At 43.9% G+C, this 25,855-nt stretch overlaps 1 protein-coding gene across 1 annotated transcript in view; it reads left to right on the top strand.

Moving 5' to 3' along the window:
* Window positions 1-25,855, top strand: part of Mypn (myopalladin) — an 88,235-nt gene that overhangs the window by 24,096 nt on the left and 38,284 nt on the right. The window contains exons 3-7 of the mRNA XM_045137793.1: window positions 6,485-6,660; window positions 10,000-10,051; window positions 13,661-13,775; window positions 17,119-17,190; window positions 25,698-25,839. Coding sequence (XP_044993728.1) covers window positions 6,485-6,660; window positions 10,000-10,051; window positions 13,661-13,775; window positions 17,119-17,190; window positions 25,698-25,839 — 557 coding nt within the window. The remainder of the gene's footprint in view (window positions 1-6,484; window positions 6,661-9,999; window positions 10,052-13,660; window positions 13,776-17,118; window positions 17,191-25,697; window positions 25,840-25,855) is intronic.

Genomic DNA, 25,855 nt, shown 5'->3' on the forward strand with positions numbered 1-25,855 from the left:
AGGCAGATAGAGAGAGAAAGAGAGAATGGGCGCATTAGGGCTTCCAGCCACTGCAAACGAACTCCAGACGTGCGCCCCCTTGTGCATCTGGCTAACGTGGGTCCTGGAGAATTGAGCGTCGAACCAGGTTCCTTAGGCTTCACAGGCAAGCGCTTAACCAATAAGCCATCTTTCCAGCCCAAATTCTATGAATTTTAAAAAATATTTTATTTATTTAAGAAACCAAGAGAGAAAGAGTCAGAGAGAGAGAAAGACAATGGGCACACTGGGCCCTCCAGTCACTACACATTCCAGACACATCTGCCACCTTGTGCATCTGACACACGGGGGTCCTGGGGAACTGACCTGAGGTCCTTGGGCTTTGGTGGCAAGTGCTTTAACTGCTACGCCATCTCTCCAGCACTCTATGGATTCTCTAAATTTCCTTCTTGTTTTCATCATTGACCCATTCATCATTTAGTAATGTATTGTTTAGTTTCCATGATTTTATGTATGCTCTATAGCTTTTCTTGCTATTGATTTGTAGTTTAATCCCATTGTGATCAGATAGAATGCAAGGAATTATTTCAATTTTCCTGCATTTGTTAAGATTTGCTTTGTGTCCTAATATATGGTCTATTTTAGAGAATGTTCCATGTGCTGCTGAAAAGAATGTGTATTCTACAGCATTTGGGTGAAATGTTCTGTAGATATCTGTTAGACCCATTTATTCTATGACTTTATTTAATCCAAATATTTCTCTATTTTTTGCCAGGATGACCTGTCAATTGATGAGAGTGGGGTGATGAAATCATCCACTACAACTGTGTTTGGTGTTATCTGTGACCTTAGTTCTAATACTGTTTGATAAAATTTGGAGCCCCCATGTTAGGGGCATATATGTTTAGGATTGTAATATCCTCCTATTGGAGTGTGCCTTTAATCAATATAAAGTGACCTTCCTTATCTTTCGTAACTAATGTTGGACTGAAGTCTACCTTGTTAGATGTTAGGATAGCAACCCCTGCTTGTTTTCTAGGCCCATTTGCTTGAAACACTGTTTTCCAACCTTTCACCCTAAGATAGCATACATCTTTTGTAGAAAGGTGAGTTTCTTGGAGACAACAAATTAAAGGATCCTGCTTTTTAACCCAGTCTGCAAACTGGTATCTTTTGGTTGGGGCATTGAGGCCATTGATATTAACAGCTGTTGTTGAAAGATGGTTATTTATTTTTGCCACTTTCTGTGTTTTGTAGTTCCTCCGGTTTTACCTTTGCTCTCTTGTATTAACTAGTATTTGAGTATGGTTTGTTTTTCCCAGGTTCTTTGTATGTGTTCCCTTGGGATTCCTGCAGGAGTTGGTTTTCTTCTTTGATCCCTTTGATTTCTTTGAGTATAGATATAATCTTTTTTGGGGGGAGGGGAATCTTCATCAGGCATTTCATCTAAAGCAGTCTCACTGGAGGTCATTTCTGATGGCTTTATAATTTTTGGTGGGATTGTATTGTCTTGAGTTCTTATGTTTCTTGTATTATAATGTAGAGATTTTTGCATCTTGAGTTCATTTGTTGCTTGTTTTTTTTTTTTTAATTATTGCAGTGCTCTTAGTCACATGAATCCAATTTTATATATCTTCAGAGTAGGAGTTTAAGGTGTCAGGTGTGGCTTTTATTCACCAAGAGAAACAGCAGAAGTGGCCCTAGATGTTGAGTTTCCCTGCTCTTCAAGTGTTGCAGTAGACTGGGAGAAGCTAATTACTGGCACCTTCTAAAATTCAACTAAACGAAATAGACATCCAATCAAAACCAGCACAGAGTATTTATACAAGCGTGGGAATTAAACCAAACAGTTAATCTAGTAAAGCTAAAGTCCCTAAGGGTGTGTGTTTCCCCACACCCTTAATCCTGTCAACTAGGAGGTTGCAATTTCTAGTGTGGTTCCAAGTCAACCTGGGGCCAGTCAGCCCCTGGCCCCAATAGCGACTTAAGAAAAAGACAAAGGCCCTAAAAATCAGGAAATGTCAAAGGCAACAATAGTCAACACCGAAATACAGCTTATTTGAGAAGAGTAAAGCCAACCAAGAGTGTATCAGTCAAATGTCAGACATAACATTTCCTGACATGGAAATAGAGATTAACACTTCCTGTGCAGGCCTGTGTATCTGGCTTTGTATAAGCAGGCCCTGTTACCTTTTGGGATGGCTTCCAGTCTCACCGATGCTGAGTGCTCACTTCGGTCCCCCTCAGTGCTGGGCAGCTGGGGCGAATGAGTTCTCCCAACATTCACGGCCCTGACGTTTGGGGGGTGGGAGACTTTGCAGGGTGCTTGGGAGTTGTACCCGGGATGCTCCGCTGGACCTGTTTCTGTCTCCTCCAGCAGCTGACCAGCTGGTCTCTGGTGCCTTCCTTTCAGGTTTCTTGCCTTTGCGAGGAGGCTGGTGTAAGTCACGGTGTGTCTGCTCCTGACGCCTGTGCTGTCTGCCAGGTGGGCTAGCTGATCCGGGCTTCTGGTGCCTTGTAGGGATTATGGCTGGTTTCCTTCTTTCTGGGAGATCTTGGTCTCTCCTGCCTCTCTGCTGCAGTTGATAATAACTTATACACCTTCACTTCTCAGTAGAAGAGTGTATTTTGCTGTGTTTCTGTTTATGTCCCTCCCTAGGCTGCTTTGGTGTGGCTAGTATGCTGCCATCTTCCAGCTAGTTTTTATTTTGCAAAAGGATTTCTGTGATGGTTGGAATCCAGCATTTTTTAAAAAGAAAAAGAAAAGTTTAGCCTGGCGTGGTGGCCCACGTCTCTGAATCCCAGCACTCAGGAGGCTGAAGTAGGTGGATCGCCGTGAGTTCGAGGCTGGCCTGAGACTCCACAGTGAATTCCAGGTCAGCCTGGACTACGGTGAGACTCTACCTTAAAAGAATCCAAAAAAAAAAAAGGGTTGGAGAGATGACTTAGCGGTGAAGGCATTTGTCTGCAAATCCAAAGGACCTTGGTTGCTTCCCCAGGACCCACGAGAGCCAGACACACAGGGAACAAGCAGCGCTCAGGGTGCCCCGGCCCGTGCACCCCACAGGGGCTCTTCCACGTGCTTTACACCCCTTCCCGATAAGGAAAAGCAGTGACTTGCTTGCCCGGGCGTCGGCGCTGCATTGGCTTGTCTTTGGCTGCTCGCAGAGCCTGGCACGTTGGCCTGCCGCAGCCTCTGTCCCATCAGGGCGACTGTCCACGCAGCGGAAGGACAAAGAGAGTCGCTTTTGATCCCACAGAGAGTGACCTGCGCTGAAGCTCGTGGACAGCTGTAATGCGCTTAAGCTGTTTTCTGCGGGCTTTCTGTTCCGTAGGTTCAGCCCCACCCCACCCCACCCCACATTCAACCAGAGCCAGGCCTTTCCCTTCTTCACCCCAGTATCTTTTATTGTTTGTTTGGTTGGTTGTTTTTTTTCTGAGGTAGGGTCTCACTCTAGCCCAAGCTGACCTGGAACTCGGGAATTCACTGTGTAGTCTCAGGGTGCCCTCGAACTCATGGCTAGCCTCCTACCTCAGCATCCCTAATGCTGCGCTACCACATTTGGCTAGTGTCTTCTTTTTATTTTATATTTAATTTACTTATTTACTGGACACAGAGGGAAAGTGGCCTATAGCCACTACAAATTCCAGATGCCTGTACCACCTTGTGCATCTGGCTTACATGGGTCCTGGGTAATAGAACCTGGGTCCTTAGCCTTACTTAGCAGGGAAGCATCTTATCCACTTATCTTTTTTTTTTCTAGTTTTCAAACATATTTTATTTATTCATGAGGGAGAGAGAGAGAGAGAGAGAGACTAGAGAGAATATGTATGGACACACCAGAGCCTCTCACTGCTGCAAACAAAGTGTAGAGGCGTGCACTAACTTGTGCATCCTCATATCTTATCTTAAACACCTAGTATCCTAAAAAAAAAAAAAAAAAAAAAAAGCCAGGCTTGGTGCTGCATACTTTTAATTCCAGCCCTTGGGAGACAGAGGTAGAAGGCTTGCTTGGTGCGTGTGGTGGTGCACACCTTTGATCCCAGCACTTGGGGGACAGAGCTGGGAGGATCACCATGAGTTTGAGGCCACCCTGAAACTACATAGTGAATTCCACGTCAGCCTGGGCTACAGCAAGACCCTACCTTAAAAAACCAAAATAAGATTTCTTAAAGTTTATTTATAAAGAGGTAGATATACAGAGAAGTGAGAGAATGGGCACACCAGGGCCTCCAGCCACTGCAAATGAACCCTAGCTGTATGTACCACTTTGCATCTGGCTTTACGTGGGTCCTGGGGAATCAAACCTGGGTCCTTGGGTTTTGCAGGCAAGCACCTTAACCACTGAGCAATCCCCCCCCCATTGCTGTTTTAGAAAGTATTCAGGGGGTTAGAGAGATACCTCAGTGGTTCAATGTGCTTGCGAAGCCTGATGGCTCAGGTTTGATTCCCCAGCACCCACATAAAGCCACATTTACAAAGTGATGCGTGTGTTGAGCTCATTTGCAGGAGGCCCTGGCATTCTCTCCGTGTCTGCCTTTCTCTCTGCCTCTCTCTCTCAAATAAATAAATAAGTAGATAAAATATTTTTTAAAAAGTGTTCAGGCACTGGAGAGATAACTAAGCAGACACAGAGGTTAAGTTATGAAAGATTTATTTAGAGAGGATTACAGGTGCCTGGAGTGGTGGCACATGCCTTTAATCCCAGCATTTGGGAGGCAGAGGTAGGCGGTTCACTGTGAGCTCAAGGCCACCATGAGACTACCTAGTGAATTCTAGGTCAGACTGGGCAAGAGCGAGACTCTGCTTAGAAAACAAAAAAGAAAGAGAGAGAGAAGCGAGGAGGACAGGAAAGCTCCCAAGCCAAGAGGAATTCTGCCTGCGAGCTAAGGGGAGAGAGCAAACTGGGAAAAATCTCTCTTGTGTCGAGGCTTAGATCAGGTCCTTATTTATCATTAAGCATCCAATTAGAATGATCCGTGTTTATTTATTTGAGAAAGAGAGAGAAAGAGAATGGACATGGCAGGACCGCCTGCTACTGCAAATAAATTTCAGATGCATGCACCACTTTCTGCATCTAGCTTTATGAGGGTACTGGGGAGTCAAACCCTTGCTATCAGGCTGTGCAAGCAAGCTCCTTTACCGGATAAGCAGTCTCTCCAGCCTCAATATTCATTTTTCTTATCATGCACCTCCACATTTTAAATATTTTGTGTAGAATTTTATGTATTTTGTTTTTGTTTTTCAAAGTAGCATCCCCCTCTAGTCCAGGCTGACCTGGAATTCACTCTGTAGTCTCAGATGGCCTTCAACCCACAGTGATACTCCTACCTCTGCCTCCCGAGTGCTAGGATGAAAGAGGTCCACCACTGTGCCAGGCTTCTGTAAATTTTTGTTTAAAAAAAAATGGTCCTGGTGTGGTGGTGTACCTCTTTAATCCTAGCACTCGGGAGGCAGAGGTAGGAGGATCGCCATGAGTTCAAGGCCATGCTGAGACTACATAGTGAATTCCAGCTCAGCCTGAGCTAGAGTGAGGCCCTAACTTGAACCCCCCCAAAAAATGGGGGGACTGGGGAAATGGCTTAGCAGTTAAGGCCCTTTCCTGTAAAGCCTAAGAACTCAGGTTCAGCACATGCTTCTGGAATTTGTTTGCAGTAGCTGGAGGCCCTGGAACACATGCTTTTTTCTGTCTGTCTCTTTATCTCTCTCTCTCTCTCTCTCTCTCTCTCTGCTTGCAAATAAATAAATATAAAAAATTTATAAAGAAAAACTATAGAAACCTAATTACCTTAGATTATCTGCCAGAGTTAGGCCACTTCCAAAAGAACATGACCCAGTGCTCCAATGATCCAAGTAACAGAAGAAATTAATTTTCATGTAGTTGTGAGTGGCAACTTAAAAGCAGGAAATGAGCGCACCCATCTTAATAAACATTTAGCATCTCTGGTGTTTCCTCAACGTGTTCTGTGAGTAAAATGTCAGTGTGATGTGAATATTAGCAATGCTCATTGTTACAACCAGATACTACCATAATAATGGATTCTTTAATGTCATAATTTTGGGCTAGGGGTTGATTTTTTTTTTTTTTTTTTGAGGTAGGGTCTCGCTCCAGCCCAGGCTTACCTGGAATTCACTGTGTTGTCTCAGGGTGGGCTCGAACTCAAGGCGATCCTCCTGCCTCTGCCTCCCGAGTGCTGGGATTAAAGGCGTGCGCCACCACGCCCAGCATTTTCATATTTTTTTCCTCAGGTGCTGTCTTTTATGAAGTCATTTTATTTATTTATTTATCTCCTCATCTAGACGTCGGGTCTCGTATAGCTCAGGCTGGCTTGGAGCTCTTATGCTCCCGCCTCCACCTCCCAAGTGCTGGGGTCATAGGTGAGGGCCACCAGGCCCCATGGGTGTCACATTTTAGTCAGTGAGGGCGCCGAGTCCCGACCGCGAGCCCACCAGGGAAGGCTCATGTTTTCGTTCGGTTCGATGGCCATATTCTCTTCCCTGCAGGTGGTACTGTGAAGGCAAGGAGCTTGAAAATTCCCCAGATATTCACATTGTCCAGGCTGGAAATCTGCACTCGCTGACCATTGCAGAAGCCTTTGAGGAGGACACCGGGCGCTATTCCTGCTTTGCTTCCAACATCTATGGGACAGACTCAACTTCCGCTGAGATTTACATAGAAGGTAAAGCGAAACGCTCCTGAAACACGACGCACACTCGTGAGGCAGGTGCTGGTGACAGCCGCTCGCTGGAGGGCTGGCCCGCCCACACGCCTCGAGGCAGTGGGGAGATAGCAATGAGCCGAGGAGCAGTATAACAGTATAATTGCAGAGACAGGAAACAAAGGCAAAGGAATGGAAAAACTGGATAGAAACTATTTGTACATATATGTGTGTTTGTGTGTACTTGGGTGTGTTTTGGCTACAATTTTTGTTTTGTTTTGTTTGGCTTGGTTTCACTCTAGCCCAGGCTGACCTAGAATTCACTATGTAGTCTCAGGCTGGTATGGAACTCACGGCAATCCTCCTACCTCTGCCACCAGAGTGCTGGGATTAAAGGTGTGTGCCACCATGCCCAGCAATTTTTTTTTTTTTTCTTTTGAGATAGGGTCTCACTCTACCCCAGGCTGACCTGGAATTCACTATGTAGTCTCAGGGTGGCCTGGAACTCACAGTGATCCTCCTACCTCTGCCTCCTGAGCACTGGGAATAAAAGGTGCCTAGACCCCTATTTTTGTTTTTTAAAAAACAGCCGGGTGTGGTGGCGCAAAACTTTAACCCCAGCACTTGGGAGGCAGAGGTAAGAGGATCACCATGAGTTCAAAGCCACCCTGAGACGATGTAGTGAATTCCAGGTCAGCCTGGGCTAGAGCAAGACCCTACCTCGAAAACAACAACAACAACATATATATATGTGTGTGTGTGTGTGTGTGTGTGTGTGTGTGTGTGTGTGTATATATATATATACACACACATATATATATATATATATATATATATATATATATATATATATATATATATCACAAGGAATGGGACAGAGAGAGAGAGAAGAGAGAATGGGCATGCCAGGACCTCTTGCCACTGCAAACGAACTCCAGATGAATGAGCCTCTTTTTGTATCTGTCTTTGCGTGGGTACTGGGGAACTGAACCTGTGCCAGCAGGTCTTGCAATCAAGCACCTTTAACTGTTGAGCCACTGAAGTAGAGATGAGCCACTGTGACCAAGGTAGAGCAAGCAAGGAAGGAAGTCATAGCACGCCAAGTATTGAAGTTCCAAGATGGGGTTGAGGTGGAGGGAGGCAGGTGAGCTGATCATGTAAGTCCACGTAAGAACTCATCGTGGGCTGGAGAAATGGCTTAGCCCTTAAGGCGTTTACTGGTGAAGCCAAAGGACCCAAGACCCACGTAAGCCAGGTGCACAAGGGAGCACATGCATCTGGAGTTCGTTTACAGTGGCTAAAGACCCTGGCGCACTCATTCTTTCTCTCTCTCTCTCTTTGCAAATAAATAAATAAATAAAATTTAAAAATAAAAGAACTCATTGCAAGGACTTTATTCTGAGGGAGATGGAAACTTCTGGAAGGTTCTGAGCAGAAAGACATGGTATCCAACTCATTCTAGCTATTGTTTGAGATTTCACTGCAGTGAGTCAGTCAAGATCAGAGGAATGACGACCAGTTAAGAGCACTGGAGAAGTGTTTATGTTACATATTTATATGATTAATTTTAGAGAAGAAATCAACTTATATTTCTCTTCTATCTAAGCTTTTTTTGCTGTTTTGTTTTTGAGGTAGCGTCTTGTCCAGGCTGACCTGGAATTCACTCTCTAGTCTCAGGGTGGCCTCTAACTCACGTCAGTCCTCTTACCTCTGCCTCTCCAGTGCTGGGATTAGAGGTGTGTGCCACCACACTTGGTTTAATCTAAACTTTTGTTCCTTAATCTTTTGTACTTAATCTCTGAGTTTTGTCTGGGAACCTTGGCATGTTCCCACTAATAATACCTGTTTATACCTTGCATTGAACACTTACATATCTTACAATTATGGAATAAATGTCCCTTACCAAGAAGATTGAAGGGCCAGGACTGTCTCATTCTTATTTTTGTCTCCATTACTTTCCATAGTACCAAATATATAGTGGATACTTGATAAGCATTTGATGAGTTAATACAGGAATAGGAACGTGTTGTGTATTTTGACCTTGAGTTTTCCAAGGACAGTACATACCTCAGATTTAATCCTGGAAGTCACAATCTTGAGAAGTGAACCCAGGATCAAAACTCCGCTAGGAGTATGAGATTGGATTGCTATTATTTCCCTCTCTCTCTCTCTCTCTCTCTCTCTCTCTCTCTCTCTCTCCCCTTTATGGCATTGACTTCAAACGCCCCTGCTCCCAAGATGAACTATGGCTTGTTAATATTAGGACACGACGGAAGCACACCCACCCACGCTTACAATGTTTGGAATCCTGTGTAATCCCCTCTCTTATTCAATCTGGCTGGGCTTGGGTAAGCCAAGCCTCGGGAGGCCAAGAGCATAAGGACATAAGAACCCCAGAGAATGCCGAGAATGTTCTGTCAGACCAAGGACATCCGCAGGTATTCTATACACTGAAACAGGGTAGTTGGTTCCGTTCATTTGAACTCTACCACTAACTAGCCATGTGACCTTAAGTAAGGCCTGCAAATCTATTTCCTCATCTGCCAAATCAGATGTCAGTGCAGGGAGTCACTGACTTCACTTCTCCCTTCCAAGTACTGACCAGGCACCACCCAGCTTGGTTTCTTAGATCAGGTCTGGTCTATTCAGAGGAGTGCGGCAGAAGACCACTGAGATCATTTCTCTTTTTTCTTGTTGTTGCTCATTTTTAAAAATATTTTTAAATTTATTTTTATTTCAGAGAAAGAGAGAAAGAGGCAGAGAGAGAGAGAGACAGGACAGGAGGGAAGGCCTTCTACCACTGCAAATGAACTCCAGGTGCCTGTGCCACCTTGTGTAATTCAGGATCCATTGCAGAACAGGTGGTGGAAAGAATGTAAGAGCCAAAGGAAGGGTAGGACTCCTTACAGTGTGCTCCCTGCATACACAAAATGGTTTGGATATCTATGACCTCACAGTGCCTGACTCTACCTACACAAGACCATCATATTAGAAGGAAAAGATCATGACATCAAAATAAAAGACAGACTGATTGAGAGGGGGAAGGGATATGATGGAGAGTGAAGTTTCAAAGAGGAAAGTCGGGGGAGGGAGGACATTATCATGGGATATTGTTTACAATCATGGAAGTTGCTAAGAAAACACAAAAGGAAGATTTAGGGCTGGAGGGATGGCTTAGCAGTCAAGGCTCTGGCCTGCTAAGCCAAAGGACCCAGGCGCAATTCCCCAGGACCCACACAAGCCAAATGCACAAGGTGGTGATTGTGGCTGAAGGCCGTGGCATATCTATTCTCTCTGTCTCTTTCTTAAAAATAAAGAGAATTTTTAAAGAAAAATAAATTTCTTCTTTTATTTTTCCAGGAGTTTCTTCTTCTGACTCAGAAGGGGACCCTCACAAGGAAGAGATGAATCGGTAATTTTCTAATTTTCTGCCTTTTAATTTTAGTATCTTCATATTCAAAGAAAATTCCTAATTAATGAGAAGACCTTGACGAAGGTAGCTCCAAGGTGTGTGTGTGTGTGTGTGTGTGTGTGTGTGTGTGTGTGTGGTTTCTCACATTTTTGTGTGTCTGCCTTACAGTGGTAGTTTGCTTTTAGTCATGTATAGATATGAATGTTCATAAGCAGAGAAAGGGGCCCCTCCCTCATGCCCACCCTTTCTTATCACTCCCACGACCTCAGTTCACTTCTTTCCTTCTTCTCTATGCCAATCATTACTTGGAGGTCTTCCTATGGGCCCAGCTTCTTCTCTCTTACAGACTCCAAAGTGATATCAGTGACTCCTTAAAAGAGTCATGCTATGTAGAAGGATGAAAAATAGATTCTTTGTCTCCATGCACAAGAATTAAGTCCAAATGGATTAAAGACCTTAACATCAGACCTGAAACTCTGAAACTGCTAGAGGAAAAAGTAGGGGAAACCCTTCAACATATTGGTCTTGGCAAAGACTTTCTGAATACAACCCCAATTGCTCAGGCAATAAAACCACAGATTAATCACTGAGACCTCATGAAATTACAAAGATTTTGCACTGCAAAGGACACAGTGAATAAAGCAAAGAGGCAACCTATAGAATGGGAAAAAAGTCTTTGCCAGCTATATATCTGATAGAGGATTAATATCTAGGATATACAAAGAACTTAAAAAGTTAAATAATATGGAATCAAACAAGCCAATCAAAAAATGGGCTATGGAGCTAAATAGAGCATTCTCAAAGGAAGAAATATGAATGGCATATAAGCATCTAAAAAATGTGTTCTACATCACTAGTCATCAGAGAAATGCACATTAAAACTACATTGAGATTCCATCTCACTCCTGTCAGATTGGCCACCATCATGAAAACAAATGATCATAAATGTTGGCGGGGATGTGGAAAAACAGGAACCCTTCTACACTGCTGGTGGGAATGCAATCTGGTCCAGCCATTGTGGAAATCAGTGTGGAGGTTCCTAAAGCAGCTAAAGATTGATCTACCATATGACCCAGCTATAGCACTCCTAGGCATATATCCAAAGGAATCATCTCATTTCCTTAGAAGTACATGTTCAACCATGTTTATTGCTGCTCAATTTATAATAGCTGGGAAATGGAACCAGCCTAGCTGTCCCTCAACTGATGAGTGGATAATGAAGATGTGGCACATTTATACAATGGAGTTCTACTCAGTGGTAAAGAAAAATGAAGTTATGAAATTTGAAGAAAAATGAATGGATCTGGAAAGGATTATACTAAGTGAAGTAACCCAGGCCCAGAAAGCCAAGTGTCACATGTTCTCCCTCATATGTGGATACTAGCTACAGATGATTGGGCTTCTGCGTGAGAAGGAAAATACTTAGTAGCAGAGGCCAGTAAGTTAAAAAAGGAGATAAAAAGGGAAGAGAAAAGAAGGGAGGAGGGTACTTAATAGGTTGTATTGTATATATGTAAGTAGAAAGATTGAGATGGGGAGGTAATTTGAATGGAATTTCAAAGGGGAAAGTGCGGGGTGGAGGAGGGAGGGTATTACCATGGGATATTTTTTATAACCATGGAAAATGTTAATTAAAATTGTGAAAAGATAAAAAAAATAAAAATTTTTTTTAAAAGAGTCATGCTAAACCAGGCATGGTGGGCATGCCTTTCATCCCAGCACTTGGGAGGCAGAGGTAGGAATATCTCTGTGAGTTCAAGTCCACCCTCAGAGTATATAGTGAATTCCAGATCAGCCTGGGCTAAAGCAAACCCCTATCTGAAAAAAGGCCAAAAAAAAAAAAAAAATCATGCTGACTCTGCCATTTCCCAGGCCTAAAGAAAGATTATTAATGCAGAGGAGCACAGAAAGCAAGCGTGGCACACGTGACGTGTTACACGTGAAAGCGGCCTACAGACAGCGTACTCGACAGCTTCAGGGGTCTCCCACGTCCTCCTCCACCCAGGCTGTCCACACTGCTGCCTTGTCCCCGAGCCGTGTGTGGCCGTCTTTCCACTCTGCTAGGATCCTCTCACTCCTTGTGCCACGGGACTTCCCATTTGTGCCCCATATCCAGCCTGAATGTTCCCTCTCTCTCTCTCTCTTTCTCTCTCTGTCTTTCTCAGTCTCTTTCTCTTCCTCTGCGTTCTGTCATAAACTATCTCTCCATCCTCAAGGCTCCCATAACCTGCAACAAGACTAGCTTGTATGGATTTCTATGTACAAACTTACACAAGTGGGAAATATTCCATTTATTTATTTGTTCTGAATCTACTTGTTCCAGCTAAGAGCCCAGCTTCCATGTGTCTAACAGAACCCCAGGTTAACTATGGCTTAAATGAGGTGGATGTTTACTTCACATGTACATAAAAATGAGGATTTGTCTGGAAAAAGGGTTTCACTTTCCACTAGGTTTCCATATGGAGCCTACGGGTTCTCTGGCCAAATCCACTTTTGCTTCATTTCAAATATGCTCTTTAAGTTAAATTGTATGAATTTGAAGAGCTTGTTGACTTCAGGCTATTTCTACTTTCCACGAAACCATAATCCCAGAAGTAAAGATTTATAAAGCCTGGCCTCTTGCTTGAAATGGGAAAAGAAAGGAAATTATAGAAATCAACAGCAAAACAGATCTTTAAAAAATTCTCTTGGGTGCTGGAGAGATGACTCTGTGATTAAGGCACTTGCTTATGAAGCTTGACTCCCTGGGCTCAGTTCCCCAGTGACCATGTAAAGCCAGATGTACAAGGTGGTACGTGTGTCTGGAGTTCATTTGCAATAGCTGGAGGCCCTGGCACCCCCATTCTCTCTGGCCCTCAGTCTCCCTTTCTCTCTGTCCTTGCAAATAGTGTGTGTGTGTGTGTGTGTGTGTGTGTGTGTGTGTGTGTGTGTCTGTTTTGGTTTTTCGAGGTAGGGTTTCACTCTAGTCCAGGCTGACCTGGAATTCACTCTGTATTCTCAGGGTGGCCTTGAACTCACAGCGATCCTCCTACCTCTACCTCCTGAGTGCTGGGATGAATAAAAATATTCTTAAGGGGCTGGAAAGATAGCTTAGCATTTAAGGCACATGCCTACAAAGCCTAAGGACCTAGGTTCAATTCCCCAGTACCTATGTAAGCCAGATGCACAAGGTGGTGGTACATGTGTCTGGAGTTCATTTGCAGTGGCTAGAGGTGTCCTGGCACACCCATTCTCTCTCTCTCTCCATATGTGTGTGTGTGTGAATCTTCCTCTGTCTCTCTCAGATTAATAAATAAAATACTTTAAAAATATTTTTAAAAATTCACTTTAGCACATGCAGTGCCCCAGGACTTGACGTGGGTCTCACATCATTGCTAATATTCCCGATTCCTTGGCTGCCCCCAAGGACAGGAATGGTGTCTTATTTATCTTCAAGCTTGCATTGCCTAACAAGGGGTATTCCAAGAAAATGATTGGTAAATGTCTATAGAATATGGTCCAAAGCTGTATTACATATAACTGTGAGCAGTGGTAACACTACCAGTTTGGCTGAAAGACTTTTCACAGTCATAGTTCTGTTTAATAATCTACGTTTTAACAATTTCTCAGAGTCCAGAAGCCAAATGAGGTGCCGCCCCCTCCCACTACCTCTGCAGCCAGTCCTCCAGCCGTGCCCCACACCCAGCGTTTGGCGGCCGAGCCCAGAGTGTCCACCATCCAGCAGGTACGAGAATCATAGACAATGGTGGACATGCGCTGTGGCCATGACCGTCACGTGTGACATGATCACATTCTGTCATCATTCCATCCTCACACAATCACTTGGTCTTTCTGATGTGCTAGACCAGCGGTTCCCATTGCTTTGAGAACTGAATCTCTGCCTTCATGGGCAAATATAATAGGAAAAGAAACTCTCTACATGTTAGTCTCTGACATGCCAACTGTATAGGGTGTTGTGTGTGCAGTGACCCAATGGCTCCCAAACTGAATGAGGACAAATGCTACCTCACAAAGCTCAGTTTCATGAATCTGTAAATATTTCTACTTTCTAAGATAGAACAAGTAGGAAGTTTTTAAAAATTATTTATGTTTTCAAGCAGAGAGAGAGAATGACTACTCCAGGACCTCCAGCAGCTACAAAGGAACTCCAGATGCATATGCCACCTGCTTATTAGGTTCTTCAGGCAAGCACCTTAACCACTGAGCAATCTCTCCAGCCCCCAATTTTTTTAAAAACAAAACCATAAATAACCTTATCTCTCACTTTTCAAAAAAAAGGCAATAATATATGTTTACTGTAAAAAACAAATAGCTAAAGTATAAAAATATATTAAGTAAAAACATAGCCCGGCATGGTGGTGCATGCCTTTAAGCCCACCACTTGGGAGGCTGCGGTAGGAGGATCACTATGTGTTTGAGGTTAACCTGTGAGCACAAAGTGATTCAAGATCAGCCTGGGCTAGAGCCAGACCTTAGCTTGAAAAGCAAACAAACAAACAAATAACAACAGAAACATTGTTATATATGCATAGAAAGTACCTGGAAACTGAGGGAGTAGGGTGGGAAGAACTGTAGTTAACGGTCAGGATTTTTAAATCTTTTGGAGAAGAGAACTATCAATATAACGTCTAGACACTGCAAAAACATCCCTCAGGACCCAAGACAGTCATGGCTGGGCCTAAACACTTCCAAAAATTATCAAGACATTATTGCTTTTGCAAAAAGGGAATAGAGTATTGTGATTGGCAGTTGGAGTGGGGCAAAAGAAAAAAAAAAAACCTAACACAAAAATCCTGCCTCTAGTGTTTATGAAATGAAAGTAGCAAAAAAAAAAAAAAAAAAATCTGAATCTGTAAGTTATTGATAAGGAATTCAGAAACGTTGTGGATATGCAAGTGTCATAGCTATATGAGATATTTTTCCACAACTTGAGCTGAAGTATCTGTTAGGCAGCCTTATGCTCTGCCCTACACTTGTGAAGAATAAACATGTAGTACACGCAACACTATCAGGCAAGATGTGCCCACTGGTGCAGTAGCGGCATAACTGCTACGGGGGTAACCAACTGCCTCCTGATTGGATTGAGGCCCACTCCACCAGAAGAAATCCATGCCTGGTACTGTAAACCTAACCAATAGCTTACTACGGCTAGTGCGATCACAGGCCCTAGTAAGGAAGCTACTGATATTGTTTTACTAAATGGACATAATGTGCTTTTAAAATTGTCTTCTATGAGACTAGAGAGATGGCTCAGTGGTTAAGGTGCTTGCCTGCAAAGCCTAACGACCCCAGGTTCAATTCCCCAGTGCCCATGTAAAGCCAGATGTACAAAATGGCACATGCATCTGGAGTGACTTTGCAGTGGCAGGAGACCCTGGTGTGTCCATTCTCTCTCTCAAGTATATATTTAATTCTTTTTTTTTAAAGTTAAAAAGAAAGAAAGTACCTGGAACTATCTATAGAGACCATTAACTGGAGGTGCCTCTGGGGAATGAGGGTATAAGAATAAAACTTGATTAAGGTTTTGTTTTGTTTTGTATTTTGAGGTAGGGTCTCACTCTAGCTCAGGCTTTATTAAGTTTTTGTTTTTGGTTTGTTTGCACACACCTTTAATCCCAGCACTCAGAAGGCAGAGGTAGGAGGATTGCTGTGAGTCTGAGACTGTGAATTCCAGGTAAGCCTGGGCTAGAGTGAGACCCTACCTTGGGGGAAAAAAAAAGAATATTTGGGGCAGGAGAGATGGCTTAGTGGTTAAGGCACTTGCCTGCAAAACCTAAGGACCTAAGTTTGACACCCCAGAACCCATGTTAAGTAAGATTGCACATGGTGGCACATGCATCTGGAGTTCATTTGTAGTAGCTAGAGGCCCTGGCATGCCCATTCTTTCTCTTTTCCTCTAATAAGTAAATAAAAATAAAATATTTAAAATAGAGTATTTGGGGGCTGGAGGGATGGCTTAGCAGTTAAGGCATTTGTCTGCAAAGCCAAAGGACCTAGGTTTGATTCTCCAGGACCCACATTAGCCAGATGCACAAGGGGGTACATGCATCTGGAGTTCGTTTGCAGTGGCTGGAGGTCTGGCGCGTCCATTATCTATCTCTCTCTCTCTCTAGCTCTCTCTCTCTCTCTCCTTCTCTTTCTCCCTCTTTCTCTCTGTCAAATAAATAAATAAAAATAAAATATAAAAATTAGTATATTTGGGTATGCATAGAACATAAACATAAAATCAAGTATTATATAATTTATGATTTAAATTAATATATTTAAATGTATTGATTTATAGCTTATTTGTATCAAGATAGGTCTCACTCTAACTAACCCTGGCTGGCCTAGAACACTCTGCGGCCCCAGGCTGGTCTGAAACTCAAGGTGATCCTCTTACCTCAATCGAGTGTTGGGATTAAAAGCCTATATCACAGCCAGGCATGGTGGCACGCACCTTTAATGCCAGCATTCAGGAGGCAAAAGTAGGAGGATCACTGTGAATTCAAGGCAACCCTGAGACTACATTAGTTAAATCCAGGACAGCCTGGACCAGAGTGAGACCCCACCTCAAAAAACAAAACAACAACAAAAAAAAGGTTGTATCACCATACCTAGTCAGATCTATAACTTTTTAAAAATAAATTCAAAATTCTTTATGCAACCCATTTACTAATATAGATGGTGAAATTTTAGATCTAAAAATACTAGTTTTCAAACTGTGATTTGTGGATCCCCAGCTATTTAAATATTTTTCTTTATTTTTATTCATTTATGTGAGAGAGAGAGCGAGAGAGAGAGAGGCAGATAGAGAGAGGGAAAGAATGGGTATGCTAGGGCCTCCAGCCACTGCAAACAAGCTCCAGATGCATGCATCTTTGTGCATCTGTTCAAGACCACTCTGAGACTACATCGTGAATAGCCAGTCAGCCTGGACTAGAATGAAACCCTACCTTGGGGGGGAAAAAAAAATCAGCCTTTGATTTAGGATTAATTTCATACACCAAGTTCTGTAGATTGTTATATCTGTCTGTCCGTTCAAGAATTCCACTGACAATGAGTCTTTGTTGGCTTCCTTCCTCCAGTGTCAGAGTCCTGCCGACTATTTACAAGGACTGGACGGGAAACCCATCATTGCAGCTCCTGTGTTTACAAAGGTAATGAACTTTCTTCGGTCAGAGCTTTCAAAACCACACGGCAACTTAGAGATCCAAGGTTCACTGATTTTTGCCTCAGGATGCTGGTCTTTTTGTAAGCATAGTATAGGGCTCAGGGGTTTTGGTCTCTTTGTCTTTGCAGAACCACTTCAAATGCTAGATTCCTAGTAAAATTTCGTAATGAAGGAAGTATCTTCCTCGCTCTCCATGCAGATCTCTGGCCCTTCTAGGGTTGTTAAATAGCCACAGCGAGAGATCCGGCGGCAGGATTGGAGCCACGTGTTACTTCGCTGGACTTACAGGAGACTCTGGTTGCAGGGACCCGTCTTTGGTGCCCTGGGAAATGGAATTAAATACTCTTAGGAGGTTTAGTTATAAAGCCTCACTCAGGACAATGGGCATTCTTTTCTGTTCCATGGTATTAACTACTGTGGTATCACCAAATTCTGAGTCTCTGTATTTAGAACTGGAGAATTCAGCCAGGCATTTTCATGTACAAATGAAAAAAAAAAAAACAAAAACAAAGGAGAGTCAGAGAGATTAAACAATTTAACCAATGTCATAGGATTGGTTAATGGCAGAATTAGGACTACAAACAAATTCTCTCAATTCTTTGACATATGATTTTTTTTTTTTTGGTATAACATAGACAGGGCTTACATGTTGCCCAAAAATAGCTTCAAAGATGAATCTACTTGGTATTATGTAGACCAAGTGCCTGGATTTATAATTTTATTGTTTGTATGAGCTCCCATCATAGGCCCAAAGAGCTTTTATCCTCTAAGAAATACGCTTTGGTTTAGAGCACAGGTCATTAATCATGGTTGATTTTGCTCTTTTCCAAGGTCATTGGTAATGTCTGGATATAATTTGGTTGTCACATGGAAGGTATAGCAGTTACCTTCTCACTGCAAAGGACAAAGACACCCATTCAGAAACTGCTTGTGGGAGGAAAAGGTTTATTTCAGCTACAGTTTCTAGGAGAAACCCCATCATGCTGAAAAAGCAGGGCAAGTCTGAGCAGAAAGCCTGAGTCATGTATCTTCTCATCAGCAGGGAGGAAGCAAGAAGAGTGAGCTAGCTAGTGCTGGTGAGCAGTAGTGAGGGCGGGATCTAGAGTTTCCAGACATTCTGTGACGCACAGCATGACAGTCTCCCTGCACAACAAAGAGTCATCTAGCCCAGGGCTAGAGAGGTGGCTTGGCCATTAAGACATTTGCCTGCGAAGCCAAAGGACCCAGGTTTGATTCCCCAGGACCCATGTAAGGCAGATGCACAAGGGGCCGCATGCATCTGAAGTTCATTTACAGTGGCTGAAGGCCCTGGAGTGCCATTTTCTCTCTCTCAAATAAATAAGAATTATCCAGGGCTAGAGAGATGGCTTAGTGGTTAAGGCATTTGCCTGCAAAGCCTATGGGCCCATGTTCAGTCTCTTTCCAGATCCTGCATAAGCCAGTTGCACGAAGGTGATGCAAGTGCAAGGTCACACATCTGCACTTTGTGGCAAAAGCATCTGGAGTTCAATTGCAGTAGCCAAGACCAATGCTCTCGCTCTCTCTCTCTCTTGCTCACGCTCTCACTCTAAAAGAAAAGAAGAAGAAAAAAGAATTACCTAGCCCCAAATCTCACAGCACTGAAGTTAAAAAAACCCTGATTTCAAACAAAATGACAAACGTAGCTTTTTTCTACTGAGGACTGACAGGCTAAATCTATGGCTCTTGAAGAAGGAAAGCTGTGGCATATCAAATCAACTCTCCTTGAAAATTAATAAATAAAATATTTTTAACTTTTCAAATTTTTATTTATTAGAGAGGGAGGGAGGAAGGGAGAAAGTTGGTGCACCAGGGCCTCCGCCACTGTCATTAAACTCCAGGTGTGTCACCTTGTGCTCATGGGCGGCCTTGCATTTGTGTCTCCATGTGCATCTGGCTTATATGGGACCTGGAGAGTTGAACATGGGTCCTTAGGCTTTGCAGGCAAGTGCCTTAACCACTAAGCCATCTCTCCAGCCCAGTAAAATGTTTTAAAAGAGTTGGGGCCTGAGCCGGGCATGGTGCTACACGCCTTTAATCCCAGAACTCGGGAGGCAGAGGTAAGAGGATCATCATGAGTTCTAGGCCACCCTGAGACTACATAGTGAATTCCAGGTCAGCCTGGGCTAGAGTGAGACTCTACCTTGAACCCCCCCAAAAAACAAAGAGAGTTGGGGCTTGGAAGATGGTTCAGCTGTTAAAGGTGTATGCTTATAAAGCCTTATAGCCTGGGTTTGATTGCCTAGTATCCACATAAAGCCAGACTCTCATTTGTAGCATCAAGAGTCCCTGGAGAACACTCATATCTCAAATAAAAAAATAAATATATATTTTTTCAAGTTAGGGTTTCACTCTAGCTCAGGCTGACCTGGAATCCACTCTGTATTCTAAGGGCAGCCTCAAACTCACAGTGATCCTCTGCCTCCTGAGTTTTGAGATTAAAGGCATGTACCACCACACCCGGCTTCAAATAAATAAATAAAAATAATTTTAAAGTTTATAAGATAATAAAAATGTTAATAAGAGCTCTGAAGCTACTTTTATTATTTTAAAGTCTGGCGTTCAGAGGGCAGCTCAGTGGGAGAGTACTTGCTTAGAAAACGCAGGGCCCTAGGTTTAATTCCCAGCACCACCACATCACCAGCAAGAGAGAGAAAGAGAGAGAGCTAGAGCGAGCGAGCAGGGAGAGGTGGAGGGAAGAAGTCAGAGGGGAAAAAAAGAAAGAGACCAGTAGGAACTAAACATTTATTCTTCTCTGGTGGGGGGCTTCAGGTAGGGTCTCACTGTAGTGCAGATTGACCTGGAACTCATTCTGTAGTCCCAGACTGACCTCGAACTCATAGTGATGCTCCTGCCTCTACTTACTGAGTGCTGGGATTAAATGCCTGCACCACCACACCGGATTCTTCTTCTTCCTCCTTCTCCTCTTCCTCCTCTTCTTTTTTTTTTTTTTTCTTCTTTTTAGTGTGTTTATGTGTGCATGCTGGGATGGGGTACTCGTAAATGTGTGTGCATGTGGATGCTGGAGGACAACCTCAGATGTCATTTCTCAGGAATGCCAACCACGATTTTGTTGAGGCAGAGTTCCTCACTGGCTTGGAGCTCACCAATTAGGCTGGACTGGCTGGCCAGAGAGCCCCAGGGATCCTCTTGTCTCTGCCTCCTCAACGCTGGGATGACAGGCACCTGTCACCATCTCCAGCATATTCCCGTGATTTCTGGGGGTAGAATTCGGTTCCTCATGCTTGTGAGGCAAATAGTCTGCCCAGTGAGCCATGCGCCTGTCCCCAGCCCTAACCTTTCTTCTTCCTTCTCTTCTTCTTCTCCTCCTCCTCCTCTTTCTTCTTCCTCTTCTTCTTCTTCTCCTCCTCCTCCTCCCCCTCCCCCCTCCTCCTCCTCTTCCTCCTCCTCCCCCTCCCCCCTCTTCCTCCTCCTCCTCCTTCTTCTTCTTCTTTTCTGTGGTTATTGTTTATTGAAGTAGGCTCTTGCTATAACTCAGGCTGACCTAGAATTCACTATGTAGTCTCAGGGTGGCCTCAAACTCATGGTGATCCTCCTACCTCTGCCTCCTGAGTGCTGAGATTAAAGGCGTGCACCACCACACCCGTCCCCTAACCTCTATTCTTTACATTTAATTTTCACAGGTTAATCAGGGCATGATTTTTAGCTGGTTTTATGTGGTGACTAATTACCTGCTGTAATTGGAAATGAGATGCTCTGATTGGCAGATATGCATGCTTTGGATAAGTATAGGAAAATGAACCATTGGGCTGGGGAGATGGCTTAGTGGTTAAGGCACTTGACTGTGAAGCTTAAGGACTCATGTTCAACTCCCCAGATCCCATGTAAGCCGTTTAAACACACAAGGTGATGCAAGCATGCAAGGTCACACATGTGCACAAAATGGCACATGCATCTAGAGTTCATTTGTGGTGGCTGAGGCACTTGTGCACCAATTCTCACTCTGATAAAATAATAATAATAAAAAGCTGGACATGGTGGCGCACGCCTTTAATCCCAGCACTTAGGAGGCAGAGGTAGGAGAATTTCCATGAATTTGAGGCCACCCTGAGATTACATAATGAATTCCAGCTCAGCCTGGGCAAGAGTGAGACCCTACCTTAAAAAATCAAGAGAAAAGAAAAAAAGAAAAGGAAAGGAAAATGAGCCAGACATGGTGGCGCACCCCTTTAATCCCAGTACTCAGGAAGCAGAGGTAGGAGAATTGCCATGAGTTCAAGGTCAGCCTGAGACTACATAGTGAATTCCAGGTCAGCCTGAGCTAGAGTGAGACCCTACCTCGGAAAACCAAAAACAGGCGGGGGAGGGAGGGGACTAAATTGATCATACGCTATATACTTTTTTTCTTTTTGTTGGTTTCATCGAGGCAGGGTCTCACTCTAGTCCAGGCTGACCTGGAATTCACTATTTAGTCTCAGGGTGACCCGGAACTCATGGCGATCCTCCTACCTCTGCCTCCCAAGTGCTGGGATCAAAGGTGTGCGCCACCACACCCGGCTGGATCATTAGAGATGGTAAACACTATAAAAGCATTAACTCCCTAGTAGAAAATCTGCTCCTGAAACGCAAACTCAAACCCTGAGTCTCTCTCTGACCTCTGGATGTGGGCTTCCAGCTCCATAAAAGGATCCCTGGTCTTTCCGGTGACGTAGGGCCCTACAATCGGCTGGGCTCACATTCCATAGCGACGCGCCAGCACTGTGCTTGCGTTGGTTGCTCTCAGCGAGGGCAAGATTGAGGTCACAGTCGCTGCCAGTGTCATCAGCAGATTTCTGAGTCACAGCTACCAATGATGGCATTACGTGGCCTGCAGCAATGATAGCAGATCATTTGCATACATTTGTCCTGGTTATTCCTGGCTGTTTATCTCTTCAGGGAGGCCTGGTGTGCCGGCTCTCATGACTCCCTTTCAGTACAGCATTTCTTTGCCAATTATGACAAAAAGTCACTTTTCTTTTAAAGTAAAGATTAGAGAATCGTTTTATTTAACTCCTTTTCCCTTCTCTAGTAATAAAAAAGTACATATCTTCTTTTTTTTATATTTTTACATATTTTATTAATTTATCTGAGAGAGACAGTGAGGGGGAAAGAACGGGTGCTCCAGGGCCTCTAGCCACTGCAAAAGAAGTCCAGTCACATGTGCCACCTTGTACATCTGGCTTTGTGTGGGTCCTGAGAATCAAACCTAGGTTCTTTGGCTTTGCAGGCAAGCGCCTTAACTAAGCTATATCGCCAGCCCTTCTTTTTGAATAAGGGTAAGGTGAAAAGGAGAATTGTTCCATCCCCAGCCCTTCTCTGTGTTTTGAAACGCTCTTTCATCGTGCATGGAGATAGACCATCCTCCCTCCGCCAAACGCCGCCTTCCCTGTGCTTATGCGGGCCAGCACTCACGCTCCTGGAGTGCGGAGGGAGGAAGGTGATCGGATCAGACTCACGCTGCTGTCTCTGCTCCTGCTGTAGCAGCTGCTCTGGCCGGCTTTCAGGTCTACAGCAGCCCCGGCTCCAGCTGCTCCAGCAGGACTTTGAGGAGCTCAAGGGGGCAAGGCAAGGGACGGTTTGAAGACCACTTCATTACATGACAGCGCAGGCGGAAACCCTAAGATCACCAAGCCAAAAGCCAGGTCCAGATTGCTAAAGATTGCGTGGGTCCCTCTCTCTAATCCAATCCCAGACAGTTCTTTCTTTGTTTGTTTTGGAATGAGGTCTCACTCTAGCCCAGGCTGACCTGTAACTCACTCTGTAGTCCCAGGCTGGCCTCAAATGCACAGAGATCCTTCTTCCTCTGCTGGGCGTGGTGGCACTCGCCTTTAATCCCAGCACTGGGGAGGCAGAGGGAGGAGGATCACTGTGAGTTCAAGGCCACCCTGAGCTACAAAGTGAATTCCAAGTCAGCCTGAGGTAGAGTGAGACCCTCAAGAAAAAAGAGCTGTTTTGATTCCACTCCAGCATTAATACGCATTTTACACATTCCCTTGCATTATGCCCCAATATGCAAAAGTATCAACTGGATCTGAAATGACAAAATGAACCTTGGAAGCTAATCTATTTTACCCAGTAAGAACACTGCACTTTCTTTAAAAAAAAATTATTTGGGCTGAAGAGATGGCTTAGTGGTTAAGCACTTGCCTGTGAAGCCTAAGGACCCCGGTTCTAGGCTTGGTTCCCCAGGTCCCACGTTAGCCAGATGCACAAGGGGGCACACGCATCTGGAGTTCATTTGCAGAGGCTGGAAGCCTTGGCGCACCCATTCTTTCTCCCTCTATCTGTCTTTCTCTCTGTGCCTGTTGCTCTCAAATAAATAAATTAATTAATTTTAAAAAAAAAGAAAAAAATTATTTATGTATTTATTAGAGAGAGAGAATGGGCGTGCCAGGGCCTCTAGCCACTGCAAACAAACTCCAGATGCATGCTCCATCATGTGCATCCAGCTTATATGGGATCTGGAGAATCCAACCAGGATCCATAGGCTTCACAGGAAAGCGCCTTAACCGCTAAGCCATCCCTCCAGCCTGAGCACTGCACTTTCTCGAGAATATCCCTGCCTTTATTGTGAGCCAAGATCCCATTCGGCAGGGACTCACACTTATAGCAGCTGGCACAGTGCTTAACACAAAGCAAGCACATGGCACTATTCATTCTGCAGCAAATGTTTCCATGTCTGCTGAAAGGGAGTCTTTTGTGGTTTCGGTGGAAGAGCAGAGAAAATAAATACAGTGTCAGTTGGTCATTGAAGACATGCTTCCCAAGGCTGGGTGCTGGCAAGTCACCCTGTGAAACAGATGACCAGTATGATGACACATTAAGACATATTTGCACTTTGAACATTGCTTATGTCAGGAAGCTGTGGACCTTTGCTTACTGTGACTTTTAGTTCAGATCTGTATTTCCTAGTAATGATTAACTGAATCTTTGTCAGTTGGGGACAGTTTTGTTTGTCTTGTTCATCTTTAGTGAAGTTGAAATGAATATACACATGTGTATTTGTCTGTGCTCTGTTACTGTAATGAAATACCAGAGGCTGGGTCCTTTATAGAGAGAGGTTTATTTAGCTTTTACAGCTGGAGGTTCAAGGGTATAGCACTGGCATTCATTTAGCTCTGCTGAGGAACTCATGGAGGATTATAACACCAAGGTGATGGGGAGAGCATGAGGCAAGATAGGAAACTAGAGCAGGAGGTGGAGCCAATAATAACCTTTCACTAGGCTCCTCCTCTTAAAGATCCCACCACCTAGTAACAGCATCACACTGGGGCCAAGCATCCAACACATGAACCATTAGGGAGTCACACTTAAAGTACATCCAGCTCTTCTACACTGTTCCTTTCCTTTTTCTCTTCCTTCCTTCCTTCCTTCCCTCCCTTATCCTCCCTCCACCCTTCCTTCTTTCCTTTTGTTCTTTCTTGTTTTTTAAGCATTTTAAAAAAGATTTATTTTTTATTTATCTATTAGTAATAGAGAGAGGGAGAGAAAGAGAGAGTGTGTGAGAATAGGCATGCCAGGGCCTCGAGCCACTGCAAACAAACTCCAGACACATGAGCATCTGGCTTACGTGGGACCTGAAAAATCGAACCTGGGTCCTTAGGCTTCACAGGCAAGTGCCTTAACCACTAAGCCATCTCTCCAGCCCTTTCTTGTCTTTTTGGTTTTTAAAAATATTTTAATTTTATTTATTTACTTGAGAGAGAGAGGGACTAGGTGTGCCAGGGACTCTAGCTAACTTCAAACAGACTCCACACAGTCTTGTCACAAGCATATGTGGTTTCAGAGATGAGGAGCATCCAGATTTTCAATCAAGCGTGGTTCCCACCCTGAGTCACTTTTGCAAATAAGTTCAACTGCAGAAAGAACAAACGGGCTGGGAGGAGATGGCTCAGTGGTTAAAGGCACTCACTTGCAAAACCTGCTGGCTGAAGTTCAATTCCCCAGCACCCACATAAAGACAGATGAAAAGTGTCACGTGCACCAATGATCCCAAGGCTAATACAGCTGCAGGTGGCAGAGCCAGGACAATCAGAAGCTTGTGAGTAAGCTAGCTCATTGCTGTCTGGCAGTTTGTTTGCAGCAGCAAAACTTGTCTGTCTCTTGAAGGTGTCCTCAGATTGCCACATGTGCACCATGGCATGCAACACACACACACACACACACACACACACGCACACACATAAAAATAAATCAATGAATACAAGCACTAACCGTGAACTGCAGTGCCCCCTAGCTGTCATAATACCAATTTACATACATACATACATTCATATATATATATATACAGGTATATATATATACATGCATACATATACACACTCATATACACTCTCAGCAGAATGTTTGAATAAGTAGCCAATTTGGAGAAAACCCAAATGTGAAGGAGCAGATATCTTTTTCTAAAATTCAGCACTGATACTAGATCTAAAAAAAAGTATAGATTTTGTTATAACAATATTCCTCTCATTGTAGATGCTACAAAACCTGTCTGCCTCTGAAGGTCAGCTGGTGGTCTTTGAATGCAGGGTGAAGGGCGCTCCATCCCCTAAAGTGGAGTGGTACAGAGAAGGGACCTTAATAGAAGACTCTCCAGATTTCAGGATTTTACAGAAAAGTAAGTTGGTGCTTTA

This window comes from Jaculus jaculus, chromosome 18, assembly GCF_020740685.1.
Source record: "Jaculus jaculus isolate mJacJac1 chromosome 18, mJacJac1.mat.Y.cur, whole genome shotgun sequence".
Lineage (NCBI taxonomy): Eukaryota > Metazoa > Chordata > Mammalia > Rodentia > Dipodidae > Jaculus > Jaculus jaculus.